The sequence below is a fragment of the Myotis nattereri genome, assembly GCF_964212035.1.
Source record: "Myotis nattereri genome assembly, chromosome: 3".
In the NCBI taxonomy this organism is placed as follows: Eukaryota; Metazoa; Chordata; class Mammalia; order Chiroptera; family Vespertilionidae; genus Myotis; species Myotis nattereri.
The window spans coordinates 130,973,767-130,992,120 of record NC_138077.1 but is presented as its reverse complement, the minus strand read 5'-3'; the positions used below and the strand labels follow the sequence as shown (position 1 = coordinate 130,992,120).

Sequence of the window (18,354 nt, the reverse complement as noted above, 5' to 3'; positions counted from 1 at the left end):
CAACTGGTTGCCTCCTGCACATGCCCTGATCAGGGCCAGGGATCAAGTCTGCAACCAAGGTAAATGCCCTTGACCAGAACAGAACCCGGGACCTTTCAGTCCAAGGGCCAATGCTCTATCCATTGCGCCAAACAGGCTTCGGCCCTGTTGCTTTTTGTAACTGTTATCCTCCCAAAATATCAAGCTATTGCCGTGGTTACTCTTTAAACCAATCTTTTTTCACTGGCTCATCTCTGATACCATGGTGCAGTTGGAAAATCTAATTCAAGTACTTCCAGATGAGTCATCTGTGAAAGCCATCATGTGAATGCTAATCATGAAGTTACCACACCTCACCTGCCCAGAGGTATGTGGAAGAGGATCATCAAAGGGAAAGAGTTTAAATGTGTAGACATGGCAGTAATCAGTGCTTTTCCTCTTAGTTCTTCAGGACTCATTAAATGTATTTAGAAAAATCCTGAGAAAATAAATCTAAATTAGAATTTTCCAACCAGTGATCTGTAAGGTGCAAGACATATTTTAACTGCCACACACCTGCTTTTCCTCCACAATTTTCTTAGGGATATGACTATAAATCTGTTCTTCTTTCTCATCCCTCTCTTTTCTCTTATTTCCATAGATTGAAATAGAGAATGTTTAGGGTTTTCCTTTCCATAGTACTGTTTTTTATCAGGAAGCATCTCCTGAAACCAGTCTCTTTCTGTCATTTGGTTTGATGTGATGGCACAACACGTTATTGGGACTCTCCTTACCCATCTGGTCTGTCCTATGCAAAGGTCAGAGTCAGCTGGCTCCAACTCTCAACACAGCCAGCACAGAATTAAAAGCAAAACAAAACTGGTCTGGAGAATTTAACTTTGGCTATACAAGATGTTAAACATTAGGAAAAGCTGGGTGAAAGATCTACAAGAACTCTCTGTACTGTTTTTGTAACTTTTTCTCTAAGTCTAAAGTTACGTATTTCAAAATAAAACTTTTATAAAGCCCTCTAGAACCCTCTATTTTTGCCTTGTAGATAGCTGATAGCCCGAATTTCACTAATAATTCATTTTAACTGAAATAAATGGCGTGAAGTTCATAAATAATTCACTTTAATCTTGCACTAACGTTTTCAACTATTTTTCCTAACATCCTCAACTCCTGATCACATAATGCCTGAAATTCATTTCTATAGTTTGACACTTGATGCTGGCCATCAGCTTCTGAGCTTTCTCTGCTTTTCTTAAGAAACCTTTAGTTTTAGATTATTCAGCTCACCCATCTAATATGGGCCCAGAATCCTTCCTTAGATGTAGGTCAGGCTTCCTGGGCTCACAACTGGACTAGTCAAAGTTAATCTTTCAGAGAGCCACCATGGATGCCCACCACTTTCAAAGCTTACAGGTGTTTCCCACAGAAAAGTGAGCATGGTCAGCGTCACCTTTTACTCTCTTCCTGTCAGAGACATCACTGGTAGTCTTTTTTCCAAGGTCAGAACTTGACCCTGGGAGAAGGTTGACCTCCAGTATCTTTCCCATTAGCTTGACCACTTAATCCCTAAGTCAAATTGACCATAAGAGGGAGTTGTGCCCTGGCCCATGTGGCTCGCTTGGTTGGGTGTTGTCTAGTACAATGAGAGGTTGCTGGTTCAATTCCCAGTAAGGCACACATCTGGGTTGCGGGCTTGATTCCTGGTGGGGGGCATGCAGGAGGCAGCCGATTGATATTGTGCTCTCATATTGATATTTCTCTCTTCTCCCTTCCTCTCTCTCTGACACAAAACAAAACAAACAAACAAAAACAGTAAAAAACAATTAAAAAAGAAAAGGGAATAGGAACCTTCCAGTTCAGGCATTCGTCTTCCAAACTCCCAACTACTTACCTAGTCTGTCCAAATGGATCCTTGCTCCAGTTTCCCCTGACGTAGACTGCTATATTACATTCTTACTGTTTAAAAAATTAGTGACTTCTCACCTCTGAAGTAACATGTGCAAATAAAAAATTAAAATACCCAAATCACCCATAATTCCATGAAGCAACAAAAAAGAAATAGCGACTGGGAATTAAAAAGAAAAACATAATATATTTATATTTATATTCTGGTATTCTTATTCTTAACTCAATAAAAAGGTATCTACCAGAAACTTACATGAAACTTCTAACAACATGCACAAGAGTTAAACATGCCCTTTAATGTTGGGAACAAGTCAAGATCGCTGCTATACTGCTAATATTTAAAATAGTATTGCAGAGGCGAACCAAGATGGTGGCGTAGGTAAACACTGGTACTCACCACCTCCCACAACCACATCAAAATCATAACTAAAATACAGAATAACCATCATTCAGAACTGCCTGAAAGCTGGCTGAATGGAAGTGTTACAACTAGAGAAATAAAGAAGAAAGCACATTGAGACTGGTAGAAGGGGCAGAAGTGTGAAACAGGCTGGTTTGACCTCCACATGTGGTGTTTTTTTAACCAATAGGGATATCTCGGCTGTGGAGGTTTCCTGTGAGGAACAAGGGGTCCCAGCCCCACACCATACCCCCACCCCAGGGTTCCAGAGCTGGGAAGAGAAGTCCCCAGAACTTCAGGCTGTAAAAACCAGCAGGGATTGTGGCTGAGTGACACAGAAGCTGGTGGAGACCCAGGCAGTTCCTCTTAAAGAGCTGGCAGACAAGCTTACTTGGACTCACTCCCTCTGAGCTCCAGGGCTGCGGCAGTGGCTGTGGGGATCCAGGGAAATACGGGAAGGAACTGCATTGTCTAGCATTGGAGCAAGAAAGCAGGGACAGCTTTCTTCTGGATAGGGGTGCTCGCAGGGTCATTGTTCCTATGAGGAGACTTCCCCCATCACAGAGCTGACTGGCAGCCGTATCTGAGGTTCCATCAGAGTGGCTCACACAGGAATAGTGGCTATTAACCAACCATCAAATAAAAATGCATAACAGCCCTAGCTTGTTTGGTTCAAGTGGATAGAGCGTTGGCCTGAGAACTGAAAGGTCCCTGGTTCAATTCCGGTCAAGGGCACATGCCTAGGTTGTGGGCTCGATCCCCAGTGGGGGGCATGCAGGAGGCAGCTGATCAATGATTCTGTCTCATCATTGATGTTTTATCACTCTCTCCCTCTCCCTTCCTCTCTGTAATCAATAAAAATACATTTAAAAAATTTTAAAAAAAGCATAACAGCCCCAAAGGTGGAAAACAATATATTAATTTATTTCCAAGAAAACAACATATAACATCATCAAAAACAAAGACAGATTCAGTAGTTTTGGGTCGTCTCCTTGGAAAGGAGAAAGCCACTAGTCCAACACTACACACTTCCAAGATTGAAGTATTAAAGACACAGGAGAGGTGACTAGCAATGGACATGTAAACATCTATTCCAAAAGATTTCTCATTCTATGTGAGAATATCCAGTGTAAAACATTTCTTCTAGGTGGTGTCATTTAAGTAAGTTGAAAAATGACTTTGCCATTAGCTCTCGGTGTGTTCCCTAACCCTCAGCCCTTTACCACCCAATGCACTTCCATCTTTTTAAGCAGCAGGAACAAAGAAGGCTTTATTTCAGTCATTCTCTTTAAATATGATTAACATTCAACAGGCACAATTATAGGAAAAAAAGAAAAATTGTGTTAATTAAATGCATCATTAGTTGAAGTAACTGTTTTTCATGAGAATAAAAAAATATTAAGGAGCTCAATGGATTGCGGTTCTCAACCTGTGGGTCGCGACCATTGGAAAACACATATAGCATATCAGATATTTACATTACGATTCATAACAGTAGCAACATTACAGTTGTGAAGTAGCAACGAAAATAATTTTATGGTTGGGGGTCACCACACCATGAGGAACTGTATTAAAGGGTCGCGGCATTAGGAAGGTTGAGAACCACTGGATTAGAGGAATACAAAAGTAGACTTCACACTTTTCTGAGGTGACATGACATTTTCTCAATATTAACACTGAGATCATTCTTAAAACCTACCTTATCTGGCTATATTTCACCTTCTTTAATACTCCACCCCAGGAAATGAACTAAGACCGGTAGGAGAATCCCAATTGTCAGCTTGTTTCCTAATGCTTAGTAACAACCTCTCTAAGCTTCACTCACTTCAGCTGCAAAACAGGGGTAATGACGACCTCACAAGAGTGCTGTGAGGTTTAAGTGCAGTGAGCTAGCAGAATGTCTTGGACACATAGGCTTTTTTAGCTTCCTTCCCTTCTCTCTTTTGAGTGATCTCTGACTTAAACCTCAGTTTGTAATTACTGAGATCCTTGGTTCGATATCACAATCTACAATCTACATGTGAATGTATTAAAATACAACCATTATCTAAGGTTCTCTAAGGCAGTCTATGCAACCTTCACATTACCAAGATTTTTAGAATTTCGTCTCCATTTTGCAGTTAAGATAACTTTGGTCGGGGTGGAGGGTGGTGGCAGAAGAGATTGGTTCATTCTGAGGTATAAGAGACTTGAGACTAGATCCATGCAATACCACCTCTCTTCTAGGAGTTTCTTCATTCTGTGAGAACTTTTCAGCGTTCTCAATGAAAAATGATGAAAGGGGGATCAGAGCACATTCTGATATGATCGAGAAATGTTCTGCTTCCCTGGGGTCCTTTTACTGAAGCAGCAGGCAGTGACTACTTAAAGCACATTCTGCCTCCTGTTAATGACTTTATACAGAACTTCAGCAAAAAAACTGAAAATGCTAGTGCTAAAACTCAGGAACAGGATCTAGTTTTTCAGTTCTAGTAGCTCAAGTTTGAAAGGAGATCGGTGAGTTATCCAGAAAGCTGCTTGTACATCTATGTTCAGTTGAGCAAAGAAGAGTGGTGTTCATTAATATGTGGCTATAGGTCTGTTATAAAAGATTCCCTCTTCAAAGAAACCCAGTTCCCTTTCCTAAATCATATTACATACACTTCTCCTTTTGATTAGAACATTTATATATAGTGAATATCTGGTGCAAAGATGTGACAATAGTGAAAATGATCATTGATCCGAACAACAAGCTGGCACAGAGGTGGGCATCAGCAAACAGCCAGAGTGGACGGACAAAGGGCCAGGACCACTCTGCACAGCCTCCTGTTATTGTCCAGTGGATATTTCAACATATAGTAGTGGAGCCAGATCCTGAGGTCATGACCTCAGTCCTGAAACTGTTGGCCAAGGTGAAGTCCTCTCTCAAAAGCTCTTCTTCCCAACAGCGACTTCCCTTCAATCACAAGTTGCAGGCGATCAAAAATACCAGCTGGGTTGTATTGCAGTTTCACTCTGATTTAAGGTTCTTTCTCGAAGTCTCAGTTCTAGGCATTCCACAGTAAGGGGGTATGTAGTAAGTTCAAACTTGTTAGCAAAAAGGCTTGGCGAATTAATCAACCACTTTAAGTCTCCATTTCCATAGATACAAATGCCACGCACGTAGTGGCCTGCAAAGGAGAAAACAAAAAACATCAAACATGCTTGCTTTCAAAAGTCAGGGGCCATGAGCTTGCAGTGGTCCAGTTACTGCCTGACTACTGAGTAGCCAACACTGGACCAAGTGCTATGGAATTCTAATGAAACATGATTGTGTAGAGACAGCCTACAAAGAAGTTCAACGGTCTATGGAAAGACAAAGGGCATAAATATGTCTTTGAAGAAAATGAGAGTTAAATAACACAAAGCAATAACACACTAGGCATCATGAGGCAATTCATGTATTATCTTATTAAGAGTTATGGATGAGAGGTTCTAGAAGTGTGCAGATGGCTTAATGGGTCACACTGGTCAGGCCTCTTCCCTGAGCTCCAGCCTAGTCTCTCTAAATGCCTACTTTATACCCTCTCTTAGGTAAGTAATAAACCTAACCAATAATAAATTGTCAGGACTGAACTCCTTAGCCCTCTCCAAGTCTTCCCCATTGAAATCCACAGCAATTCTATTCTCTGATGATTTCAGCACTTCTCCCTTCTCTTTCACACTCCACATCCAACTTCTCAGCAATTCTGTCAGTTCAATCTTCAAAATATTAAAATAAAATTTGACTACTTTTCACCACCTTCACTATTGCCATCCTGGTCCGAGTCACCTCCATCTTCCTGTCTTGAGCTGTTGTAATAATAATTGGTTTCACTGACTCCACCTCTGCCTGTTAGTAATATTCTCAGCATAATAGCCACAATGACTTTTAAATGTAAGCAGACCATGCCTCCTCTGCTTAAATGGCTTCTCATCTATGTGGAACAATAGCCAAAATCCTAGCAATGGCCTTTACGACTTCTCAGAGTCAGCATAGCTCAGTGGTTGAGTGTCGACCTATGAGCCAGGAGGTCACAGTTTGATTCCCCATTGGGGCACATGCCTGGGTTGTGGGCTCGATCCCTAGTGTGGGGCATGCTGGAGACAGTCGGTGAATGATTCTCTCTCATCATTGATGTTTCTATCTCTCTCTCCCTCTCCCTTCCTCTATGAAATCAATAATATATATATATATATATATATATATATATATATATATATATATATATATATATTAGGGGCCCAGTGCATGAAAATTTATGCACTGGATGGGGGGGGGGGGTGTCCTCAGCCCGGCCTGCCCCCTGTCACAGTCCAGGAGCCCTCAGGTGCAGGAAGTGACCCGGCAGTTAGGCCACTGCCAGCAGTGCAAGCCTTGGCCAGCCCTGGTTACCTGAGCCTTGAGCAGCCCTGGGCAGCTGGGGGGCTGAGGGCAGGTCCGGCCGCACCTACGCCTGCGGTGCCCCCCCCCCCCACCCTCTCGGGGCTGAAAGGACTGGGGGACTCCGGTGGGGCTGAGAGAACTGGGCACCGCCATCTTGTGGCTATGGACGCTGCCATCTTTGTGACAGAGTGATGGTCAATTTGCATATTCCCTCTTTATTAGATAGGATTTTAAAAAAAGACTTCTCAGAGTCTAGCCCTTGGACTTACCTCCCACCACTTACTCAATCACTTATAATCCTTAATAACCCTTGCTCATTCATTTTGGACCCACTGGCCTTCTTGCTGGTCCCAAGCACACCAGGCATGTTCTACTTGAGAATCCCTGTTTGCTCTTCCTCCCCTGAGCTGCCCCCTTTCACTAGACATCCCCTTGCACTACCAGAGGCTCCCTCTTGCACTACCCCAGGTCTCTGCTTCACGGCCATCTTCTCAAAGTGGCCTTCTTTGTCCTCCTTTCCTCTTTCCCTGATTCATTTTTCTTCTCGCACTTATTACTAACTGATGTATACATCAGTGCCATGAAGGAAAATAGTATTTTGTTTATTGTCTTTCTCCCCAGATTGGAATATAAGCTCCAGAAGAGCTGGCATTTGAGACCAGATTGTTTACTTCTGTGTCCCCTGCATCTGGAACAGTGCCTGGTAAATATTAGGTATTAAATTAATACTTTTTGAATAAAAGGATGGAGAAGGAGGAGTGGAGAGTTAGTGGATGGGTAGAATTAGCAAGTATCAGGGGGATGGGTGGTGGTTTCAATTGGGGAAAATGCCTCTAAAAAACTGTAGAGATGAGAATTTTCTGCAAGAATAAGTAGTTTTATTGGGGAATGGCCTAGACACAGAATGGTAGGGAGTTGGAACTCTTTTTCAGAGGTTGCATGGCATAAAGTAGAACTATTATGGATGACTGACTTAAAACAAATTAAAAAGACTTGTGCTTTTTTTATCCCATAATTATGGAGATTTTTTGAAGATTTTTGAATAGATGACTCAAATGGTGAAATTCATTTTAGCAATATTAATTTTGCAGAACTTGGCAGGGTACATTAGAAGTCAATCAAGAGACTACAGTAATAACTTAATGTAAACCAGAAAGCTCATTCAAAGTTAATAGTTTCCATGAGTGGGAAAGAAACGATATTAGAGATAGAATACAGAAGGACTGACAGGTCTTGATGATTAATTCAACATGGCAGGGAGGAAGTATAATTGAGAGGAAATCACTGGGGAAAGAAGCCAGAGTTATGGGAAGTAAAAGAATAACTGGGTGAGAAGTTTAAGAACAACTTGGTGGTGAGGAGAACTGAATGCATAAGCAGCATACCCATGCTTAAAAAATGGAAATGAACAGGAGAGAATACTTCAGTTTGTATCAAGCAGAGGGTGCGTGGACAACTTGATCTTGAGGATAGAGGCAGTAAGTACATACTTGCAGAGAGAAGGAAAAAAAATCATCAGAGAGAAAGACACTGAGAATGCAAGAGAGCAAGGGGATCATGTAGGGAACCCACACATAACTGAGACCACAGATGGTGACCTTGGTGGTGAGAATGAGTAACTTTTCCTCTTGAAATAGGAAGGAACAATGAGAGAATGTGTCAAAAATACTCTAAGATGTAGAAAAGGGATGATATGGAAAAGGAATTGGTAAGGGGATTTTGATTAAATGTCTTGAAAGTTCTTCCAAGAATTGAAATATTCATTGTTTGAAAGGGTGTTTTAGCATAAGATTAAGAGCTTAGAGGTGAGCAGGAAAGCTAAAATGGTATATGCTGGGAAGGGTACCAGGAAAATAATGAGGTAGATAAAAGAATAAGTAGGTACTTTGGAGCATCTAGCTGAAGTTAAATGGCAGGTCCCTTACCCATGCTCCAGCAATGTTCTGTTTAGGGAAACACAAGTGGCAAAAAGCAGATGCCAATAAAGATCAAGTATAGGAATCAGTCTTGCAGGGTCAAATGGCGAGGGAACCTCAAATGCTAGTGAAGACAGCATGGGATGGCCAATAGCATACAGAGGCTGCACAAGGAGTCCCTGAAGGAAACCAGTACAAGGAAGAGGCTGGAAAAGTTGGACCTCTGAAAATCCCAATTTAAAAAAAGCAAACACATTTAAAATAACAATGAACAATTTGGTCAAAAATCCTAGCCCTCTTAGAACTTCTATTCTGTTCCTGGGAGAAAGTAAGTATATATAATACAAAAATTGGTGAAGGAAATTAGTAGTGTGACAAAGAGATGATAATCAGAGATGTAAGCTCTAAGTCCAAGACCATAAAGCTAGAATGATGCTCTGTGAGTCTAAGTGCTAAGAGGGCTCGTAAAGCAGGTACACAGATGAGTTTGAAACAAATCCTATTACTCACAGCGAAGGGGAAAAAGTCCAGATTGTATTACTGGCTTGCTGATTTGGCATGCAATGTTCTACTTCTGTTGGATTATGTCTGTTTCTTTCTCCTCTATAGTTGTTTGGGAAAAATAATTTATTTTTTTATTTTTAATTGATTTTAGAGAGAGACATTGATGTGAGGGAGAAACATTGATTGGTTGCCTCCCACACGTACCCTGACTGGGGATTGAACCCACAACCTGGGTATATGCCCTGAGTGGGAATCAAATCCGCCTCCTTCTGGTGTAAAAGATGATGCCCAACCAACTGAATCACACTGGCCAGGGCTGGGAGACAAATAATTTTTATGCTCTGAACTTGATAAGGCTTTCAGATGTTCATTGGCACAACAGGTACCAAGAGAAGGAAAATGAGACATTTGTCTGAGAGGGGCTTGGGCTATCTAAGCTTTGTACCCAGTGCAGGTTCCCTGGCTAGGGGCTTCTCTCCGGGCCCCTCCTGTCATGTGATCAGTAAAGGTTCCTAAAAAAAATGCAAACCTGATAACCTACACCAGTGATGGCGAACCTATGACATACGAACTCATTTTTTTGGTTGATTTTTCTTTGTTAAATGGCATTTAAATATATAAAATAAATATCGAAAATATAAGTCTTTGTTTTACTATGGTTGCAAATATCAAAAAATTTCTATATGTGACACAGCACCAGAGTTAAGTTAGGGTTTTTCGAAATGCTGACACGCCGAGCTCAAAAGGTTCGCCATCACTGGCCTACACCTTCTCTACTGGGACAGGGTCTGGATAGAGGTGATGACAAGGAGACTGAGGTAAGGCTTCACTTGGCGAGGGCGGGGGGGGGGGGGGGGGGGGAAGAAGGGGGACAATGGCTGCTGCACAGTGGGAATGGGAGCTTCTGTGGTTTGGGAGGGCTAGAGCTACAAAGGAATGATGTCATGTGGGTCCCTGTTGGGGATGTTGAAGTCCTCAAGTCTTCAGCTGGGGAGGAGGTGGAGAAGCAGATCAGAGAATGACTGCAGTGGTCCTAGAAGGAGGATGGTAGTGGTTATGGAAGGGTGTGGAGAAGACACCATAGCCCAAATATTGGGACCGTGACTGATGGTGATGGTCTGTTTTCTAAAGAAGATCCAGGAGCTCTAAGAGCAAAGCCACCTCCTCCCATTCTCCTCCTTCCAGTAGAAGGGCAGGCTGTGGTGAGAGTGCAGGCAGGTGGCATGAGCTGTCTTCTGAGAAAATGTGGGCTGAATAAAGTAAAGATATAAATGTGCTAAAGAATAGACTGAAATTTCTGTACAGTGATGTGAGGATGTTGCCATCCACAGTGGGGTGGGACTCTCAAGAGAAAGACACCAGAGACATGGAAGCATGGAACAGAGTGTGGACTCTCAGAGGGAGGGCAGGGGAAGGTGGGTGAGTGGAAGGTAATCAACCAAATACCTTGTATGCTCATATGCATAACCCATGGGCACAGACAATAGGGAGCTGAAGGCCTGGGGCGGGGTGGGGGGGGATAGAGGGTGAGAGGGGTGGCCTAGAGGGGGTCAATGGGGGAAAAGAAGGCAACATATGTAATACTTTCAACAATCAAGAATTATATATATATATATATATATATATATATATATATATATATATAAAAGGAGGCTGAGTGTGATGGAGAGGTATGGAAAGCAGCAATCTACAATTAGTTGTAGAGAAAATGGATTGATAAGTGAGGCTCTGGATTGAATATAAGAGTGGAGAAGGCAAAGCCTTATTATCGCAGGGAAAATAGGTCAAACTTCCATAGTCATTCATTCATTCACTTAATCACTCACTGAATAAATATTAATTGTGTGCTATTACGGGCTGAGTTGTGTACCCCCAAAATTCACATATTGAAGTCCTAACCCTCAGTACCTGGGACTGTGACTATATTTAAAGAGATAATTAAGTTAAAATGAGGTCATAGGAGTAGACCCTAATCCATTATGACTGGCGTCCTTTTAAGAAGAGATTAGGACACAGATACACACAGAGGGAAGTCCATGTGAGGACACAGGGAGAAGGCAGCCTTCTATCAGCCAAGGAGCATGCCCTCCGAAGAAACCAAACCCAATGACACCGTGATCTTGGACTTCCAGTTTCCATGACAACGAGGAAAAAAATTTCCTTTGTGTAAGCCACCCAGTCTGTGGTTATGTGTAGAATGACTTCGCTATGTTAGCCCTGGCAAACAAACACACATGCCCACTTTGTAGAAGGCAACAGTTTGAGTGAAATGTAAACAGAACTGATAGAAACCCTTCTTCATAAGGTTCTATAGAAACAAGACTACTTGGGATTTCAAGTTCTTGTCCATTGGAAGAGAAATCTCTCATGAATGCCACTTGCCACCAGGACATAGCTGCAGTAAACACCTCTGAACCGGAAGCCTGGCTGTGGAGGGAGCAGAGGCTGATGAGAGGGATGGGGTCCAGCCTGCTCTTGGATGACATCACTACTCACCCCTACCACTTTCCTAACCACTGCACTCCCCAAAGGAACAGAAAAAGGAATAAGCAATAATAAGAAAGCAGAAACTACCAAGAAGAAAGTACCACTATAATTTGAACCTACCTGGACAATGTTTAAATGTATTTTTCAAGAACTGTGTCTAAAAGCCTCTAGCTAATCTGTTAATCACTCACAGATTGGTTTAAATATACCTGCAGTTCTCTCCATGAAAACCCTGTATTCTACAACTTCCTTCATGCCAACACCAACAAGCAGTATGGCTTTAAAGTATGAGATGCATGCCTCACCATGGCAGCCTCCGTGTTTGTCTTCCATGTCAATCCACTTCACGGCTCTGAGGTTACCAGTCCATGATGCATTTGGCATGGAGCCAGGGACACCTGCAATGTTGACAAAGAAGAAAAGCATAAATGAGAACCAAGAGAGAAGGGTGTCAATTTCTTCAATTAACCCTCCAAGTCATTTTCTTTAAATATATTATCTTTCACATCAGATTTCTCATCATTATGGTGTGAATAGTTGGTGGTTATGGGCTTGGCTTTGCCACCAGTAAAAAGAATCTATTGATTTTTTTTCATAGTGTGTGTGACCAAACCTGAGAAGTTTGGTCACACACATAGAGTTTAAGAAATACTGTAGTGTAAAACCACAGAGAAGGTTGGGGATTTTTGGTCTCTTAATGGCCTTTAATTAAATGTACGTGCAATCCTAATGTTAATTTTTTTTTTTTTTATGTTTTTCCAGATGGCTTCTAAGAAGTGCAGGCCCTCCCTGGAAACAGGCTGCTCAAGGTTCTTAGTGCTAATTAAGTGAGAGCAATTCCAGGGTTGCTCTTATATGACATTGCAATTTTAGGCATACAGAAAAAGACAGCTTGTTCACGCCATGTTTAACATAAATCTTTTAACACACTATGCTTTTTATTTGTTAAAATACTTCTTGAGCATTTGATATTTGATGTGCTGGGAACTGGGGACAGAGAAAGCATTCCTGATCACCCAATGAAGATAATGAATTGTCTACCCAGTAGTAGGTTTTGAGCTTCGAGTTTTTCCTAGAAGATTGGTGTACACTGATCCACTCATCTTCTCTATCTCTTTCAGTTGTTCTTTGACCAAATGCTGTTGCTGACCTATTTTCTAGTTAGAAATTATCTAATGTACCTTTGAAACGTAAAGAATTCGCCTTAAAAAGGGAGAGGGGAGTTTTAGGTTGTCATCTTGCTAAGCCAAGGTTTCTCTAACTTGGCATCATTGACTGACACTCTGGGCTGGATAATGCTTGGCTATAGGTCCCGTCCTGTGTAGTGTATGATGTTTAGCAGCACCCCTGGCCTCTACCCACTAAATGCCAGTAATACATACCCCCCAACTGTGATAATCAAGAATGTCTTCAGACATTGCTCAATATCCCCAGGGGAGCAAGATTGCCCTGTTTGAGAAACACTGTGCTACGCTACTCAAATAACCCTCTTCATCTCAATAAATTTTGGAGAGGTCCCAGAGATGAAGGGTCCATTTGATCACATAGAGTAGTTACACCCCAAGATTTCCATTACTGGAAAAGGAGTATATGGGAATCAATGTAGATGCAACTAGCTGAGGAATATTTCACTTCATAAGAACTGCAGCAATTTTCACCAGTGATAAATTCAACCTGAGCACCATTTTGATGTAATGGTACTAAGCAAGTTTTATCTGTATTCAAATTGCAATAGTCCTTTCTTACAAGACTTTAAATATTGATCAGATATATTGTGGTAGGCAGAATAATGCCCCCCCAAGCATATACTCAAAGAAGTCCGTATCCTAATCCCTGGACTTTGAGAATATGTTATGTTTTATGGCAAATGGGAATTAAGGTTGCTAATCAGCTGACCTTAAACTGGGAAATAGGGAGAGTATCCTGAAGTATCCAGGTGGGCCCCATGTAATCACAAGGGTCTTTTAACAATGAAAGTGGGAGGCAGAGTGTTGATTGGCCTGGTGAGCTGTGAGGACGCGGCCACGTCTTTGCCATTTGAAGTGGAGGAAGGGGTGAAGGATGCAGGTGGTCTCTAGAAGCTGGAGGGCAGGTAACAGACGCTGCCCAGCCCCCACTGAGAGAACCAGCCCAACCATGCCTTGATTTTAGCCTGGTGAGACCCGTGTCAGACTTCTGACCTGCAGAACTGTAAGACCACACATCTGTGTCCATTACGCTGCTAAACTTGTGGTAATTGTTATGGTGGCAAATAGAAAACTAAGTACATACTAATGATAAAAAGTTACCCAAGACGATGAATTTTTAAAAATATATTTGTATTGATTTCAGAGAGGAAGGGAGAGAGAGATAGATACATCAATGATGAGAGGGAATAATTGATCAGCTGCCTCCTGCACGCCCCACACTGGGGGTTGAGCTAGCAACCCAGGCATGTGCCCTGACCGGGAATCAAACCACAAACCATGACCTCCTGGTTCATAGGTCGACGCTCAACCACTAAGCCACACTGGCTGGGCAGAATATTTTTTTAATAAGGAGAAAAATAGACACAACTAATACTTTTCAAGAAGTGTAATTGGACAGGCACATAAAAATATTTCCTCTTTAATAACATTAACAAAAACATGTACATTTTTCAGAACAAAAAAAAAGCTCTGTTCTTTTGCCCTGATGTCACATAATAATTATATGATGATCTAAATCAAGAATTGTACCAAGGTTTCCTAACTAAAATTAAATTTGGCATGGTTTCCTATATATAGCATGAGTCTGTAGAGGTAAACCTCAAGAATCTTCCTTTCTTGCTGCCAAACTTGAAAACTCTGCTTATACGTGTTGAATATTCAAGAAAAATGCTATTTATTAAGTGATATTTCTTCCTATTGCTTTGTCATTAACCTGCTCTGTACCCTTGTGCATCATTTAATGTCACTCAGACTCACCTTTCAAATGAAGTAGGTAGATTAGATCAGGGTTTTCAACCTTTCAGACTGCAAACCACAGAGAATTTTACTGCATCACTTACACACACACACACACACACACACACACACACACACAGCAAACCTAAGTTTCACAAATAACTCTTAGGCTTATTACAAGCATTGCAGTTGCTAATTTTACATTATTTTCTGGTCTATTCTCATGTTAAAAACTCTAGTCAAAACCCACTAACGTGATTGCTGGATCCACTAATGAGATACAACTACTATGTAAAAAATACTGGACTAGATGATTGTATTCTTGTTGTTGCTGTTATTATTATTGACTATCAAGCTTCTAGGAGGATAGTTATGGGGTACATGGGTAATAGTCTACCCTCAATTCACAGGGAAGATCTATTTTTCATTCTTTCTGGGGTGCGGCAAAAAGAAGACACCAATATTATCAGAGAAAACATTTCAAACTATTAAACCCAATTCTCTCATTTGCTCTTCATAGGCTTATTTAAACAAAAGATTTGAAATAAAGTTTACAGAGTAACCAGCAATGTTTTTCTTGGGACTAAGCCTTTATTAGTCAAATATCTGCACTTATTGAATAAATGAAGATGATTCTTTGAAATACAAGCTTTATTTACATTGGCTTGACTTTCTTCTTATTATTCTCACCCAGTGTGGCCCTCATTTGGGGAGACAAATTCCAGCAATTGCTTATTATTTAAGGTCAGATATATACTTTCTAACTTATTAAATAAACAAAGAATTTTGTTTTTAAATGTTTAAAGTCAATGCTGATGTCAGTTTACTGAAAGGATTTTCTCACATTTAATGGTGGTGCTATAAATTGGTACAACTCTGGAAAACCAATTTGAAAACAATGTAGGAAAGATAAGCCTAATTGCCAATTTTCTTTGGCCCTTTAAAACAATAGTTTCAAAGTAAGCTAGGAAATAATTCTTAAAGTGTAAAAATCTATATATGACCATGTTCATTATGACATTATTTACATATACTCACTAACAGCACAGGCTTTGAAGTCAGACAGTAGGCATTTTAAATCCCCATCTGTTCTTACTGTGACCTTGAACAGTCATGTAATTTCTTTGAAACATCATCTACTAACCTTCAAAACCTCCCAGGATTTTGTTAGCGTTAAATAAGATAATGTATGTGTTGTGCTTAGCATAGAGCCTGGCATACAGACTACTCAATAAGTGGTTGAAAACATAATTCCTCTATTAAAATCACGGGGACAGCTTTTTTTTACTGTAATCTAAAGCAGGTTTCTCAACCTTGACATTACTGACATCTGGGCTGGATAATTTTTTGCAGACGATTTCTTTGCTGTGGGGTTGCCCTGTGTATCGTAGGATGTTTAGTGACAGCATCCTGGGTCTTTACCCATTAGATGCCAGTATCAGTCCTTCCCTTCCCCCATCTCATCTCCAGTTGTGACCATCAGAAATGTTTCCAGATGTTGCCACATGTGCCTGGGGGTGGAGGTGGGGGCAAAATCAGCCCTGGTTGACAACATGAAATCTTACATTATTAATAAAACCATGTATAAACATTTGCATGTGAAATGAAAAATGTTTTAAATTTATAAAAGTTTCTTTAATGTTATTGTATTGCTTTTTTATTTTTAAACGGTTTTTTATATACATCTGAGTCTTAATTGCTTCACTGATTTAGTAACTGTGCTTGTAAATATTCTAAGAATAATTCAACACAGTGTTCATTATTAATTGGCTTTCACAATAAAAAATGGAAAATTAATAACAGAAAGGCAGTGTTAAATAACATAGCCTCTTTTTCTCATTGTAAACTGGGGTAATTTTTAAACATAAGAAGAGCCCTGGCTGGTGTGGCTCAGTTGGTTGGAGTGTCGTCCCATGTGCCAGAGGGTTGCAGGTTCGATTTCCGGTCAGGGCACATACCCAGGTTTTGGGTTTGATCCTGGGTTAGGGCACATATGGGAGGCAGCTGATAGATGTTTCTCTCTCACAATGATGTTTCCCTCTCTTTCCCTTTCTCTGTCTAAATTCAATTTAAAAAAAGTTAATTTAAAAAATAAAAGATATAGTATTGTTTTCACCTACCAATGGTTCATGAATCACATGGGGTTATTAACACATGAAGCATGAGATGGCGTATTTATTTAATGTGGCTATTTTCTAGACAGTCCCTGAGATAATAAATGGCATAACATCCTTAAAGTGACAGCTCTTCATTCACCGTGATAATTGCCCACAAATGGTTGAAAAAGGAAAAGATGGAATGGGGGAAGGAAGGAAAATCCAGAGTTTTCAACTCAAAGGGATTTTAGAAATTTTAATATGTTTTACTATGTTAATCTTTTCCCCTTAATGCTAAGCTGTGTGAACTAGAGCTTAGGAAATATAAATGAATTGCTCAGGAGTGTGGACCTGCTAAATAACTTGTTAGTGTTGTTTCAAGATAATTTGCTCACTTATTCTACGGTTTTTTTTGCCCTACATATTTTATTTTTATTGAATTTATTGGGGTGACATTGGTTAATAAAATTATGTTTCAGGTGTACAATTCTATAATGCATCACCTTTGTATTGTATTGTGTGTTCACCATCCCAGGCCAAGTCTCCTTCCATCACCATTTATCCTCCCTCTACCCTCCGCCCCCCCCCCCCCCCCAGTGGTTTCTTACGTGCCTCCCATGTTCCAGAGTAGATGCTGGGGGGAAAGCCCTGAATGCGATGTTCTTGGAGCTTTCAGCTTAGTGTATCCAGAGGGTTATATGCACCGATATCCTCACTAGCAGCCCAGGCACCTCTACTCAAGGGTCTTTCCTGCAAAGGGGGCATCTGTAATACTTTCAACAATAAAGATAACTTTTTTAAAAAAGAGTCTTTCCTGGACAGTGCTGGTGTGAACAGGAAAGGTTAGTGGAGCATTTGGAAAAGTGGGCAGTGCTGTTCCAGAGCAGTTCAGGTTTCACTACAACCCTGACCTTGTCCCTTGGCCCTCTGCCTATGTTTCTTTTTTGGCTGCTTATCATCTGTAACTCTCAAACACCCCTTACGTTATGGCAAATTTTTTCTGAGGCAGTAGAGGTCTTCAGTTTCACTACGGCCAGACTTGTAGCCGGACAACTTTCCCTTCCTTCCTCCACTAAACCATGACATTCTTCAAAATCCTTCACGTCACAGTTGATCCAAATCTAGTTAATCCTCCCAGCTCTGACTGCTGTGATTCTGTGCCTACAGGAGCCCCCAACTGATTTCCAATCTAATGGCAGTTCTTCAAGCCTTCCCTGGCTTTTTAAAAAACAAAACAAAAAAATTATATAGCTTTATAAAATAACTTTTTTAAACTTCAGTCCAAACTGGTGAAACATAGAAATCCATTTCTTGAGCCTCATTCCAGACTGAATCAGAAACTCTGTGCATAGGACCTAGAAGTTTTTACTTCAACAAGCCCTTTATTTTAAGAAGGCTTTAGAAACCCCTCCTCAAAAGGTAGATGGGTAGAATGTGAGGTGAGTCTTGAATGATGTGATTGGCTGACAGTGTTACCCAGAAGCAACACTAGAAGTGACTGGATGGAGGCGGAAATGGTTCTAGTATGTGAGAGGAGAGCCCCAAATCTGACCCACCCCATCCAATGGGCTGCATCAAAACTGTGCTAACAAGGAATAAAAAGAATAAAAGTAGTCACCTTTAAGAACTATTTCCCTTCCAAAAAGTGTTGTTTCCAGTGGCCCAATATAAGTTCCTGAGCTCCAGCTCTGAGAATAACCTTGGATAAATAATTCGTCTTTCAGCATTTTCCCTCTGTACATTCTTTTTTAAAAAAATATTTTTATTG

The 18,354-nt window shown here is 40.8% G+C and overlaps 1 protein-coding gene across 2 annotated transcripts in view; it reads right to left on the bottom strand.

The window, feature by feature from the left end:
• Window positions 1-3,176: 3,176 nt before the first annotated feature.
• Window positions 3,177-18,354, bottom strand: part of GCNT2 (glucosaminyl (N-acetyl) transferase 2 (I blood group)) — a gene marked incomplete at its 5' end in the record, with an annotated part of 83,353 nt that continues 68,175 nt past the window's right edge. The window contains 2 exons of one of the 2 annotated variants that reach the window (XM_081085603.1): window positions 3,177-5,424; window positions 11,872-11,964. In XM_081085603.1, the coding sequence (XP_080941729.1) occupies window positions 5,234-5,424; window positions 11,872-11,964 (284 nt within the window). In that variant the 3' untranslated portion in view covers window positions 3,177-5,233. The remainder of the gene's footprint in view (window positions 5,425-11,871; window positions 11,965-18,354) is intronic. The other variant, XM_081085604.1, reaches the window with a different exon arrangement.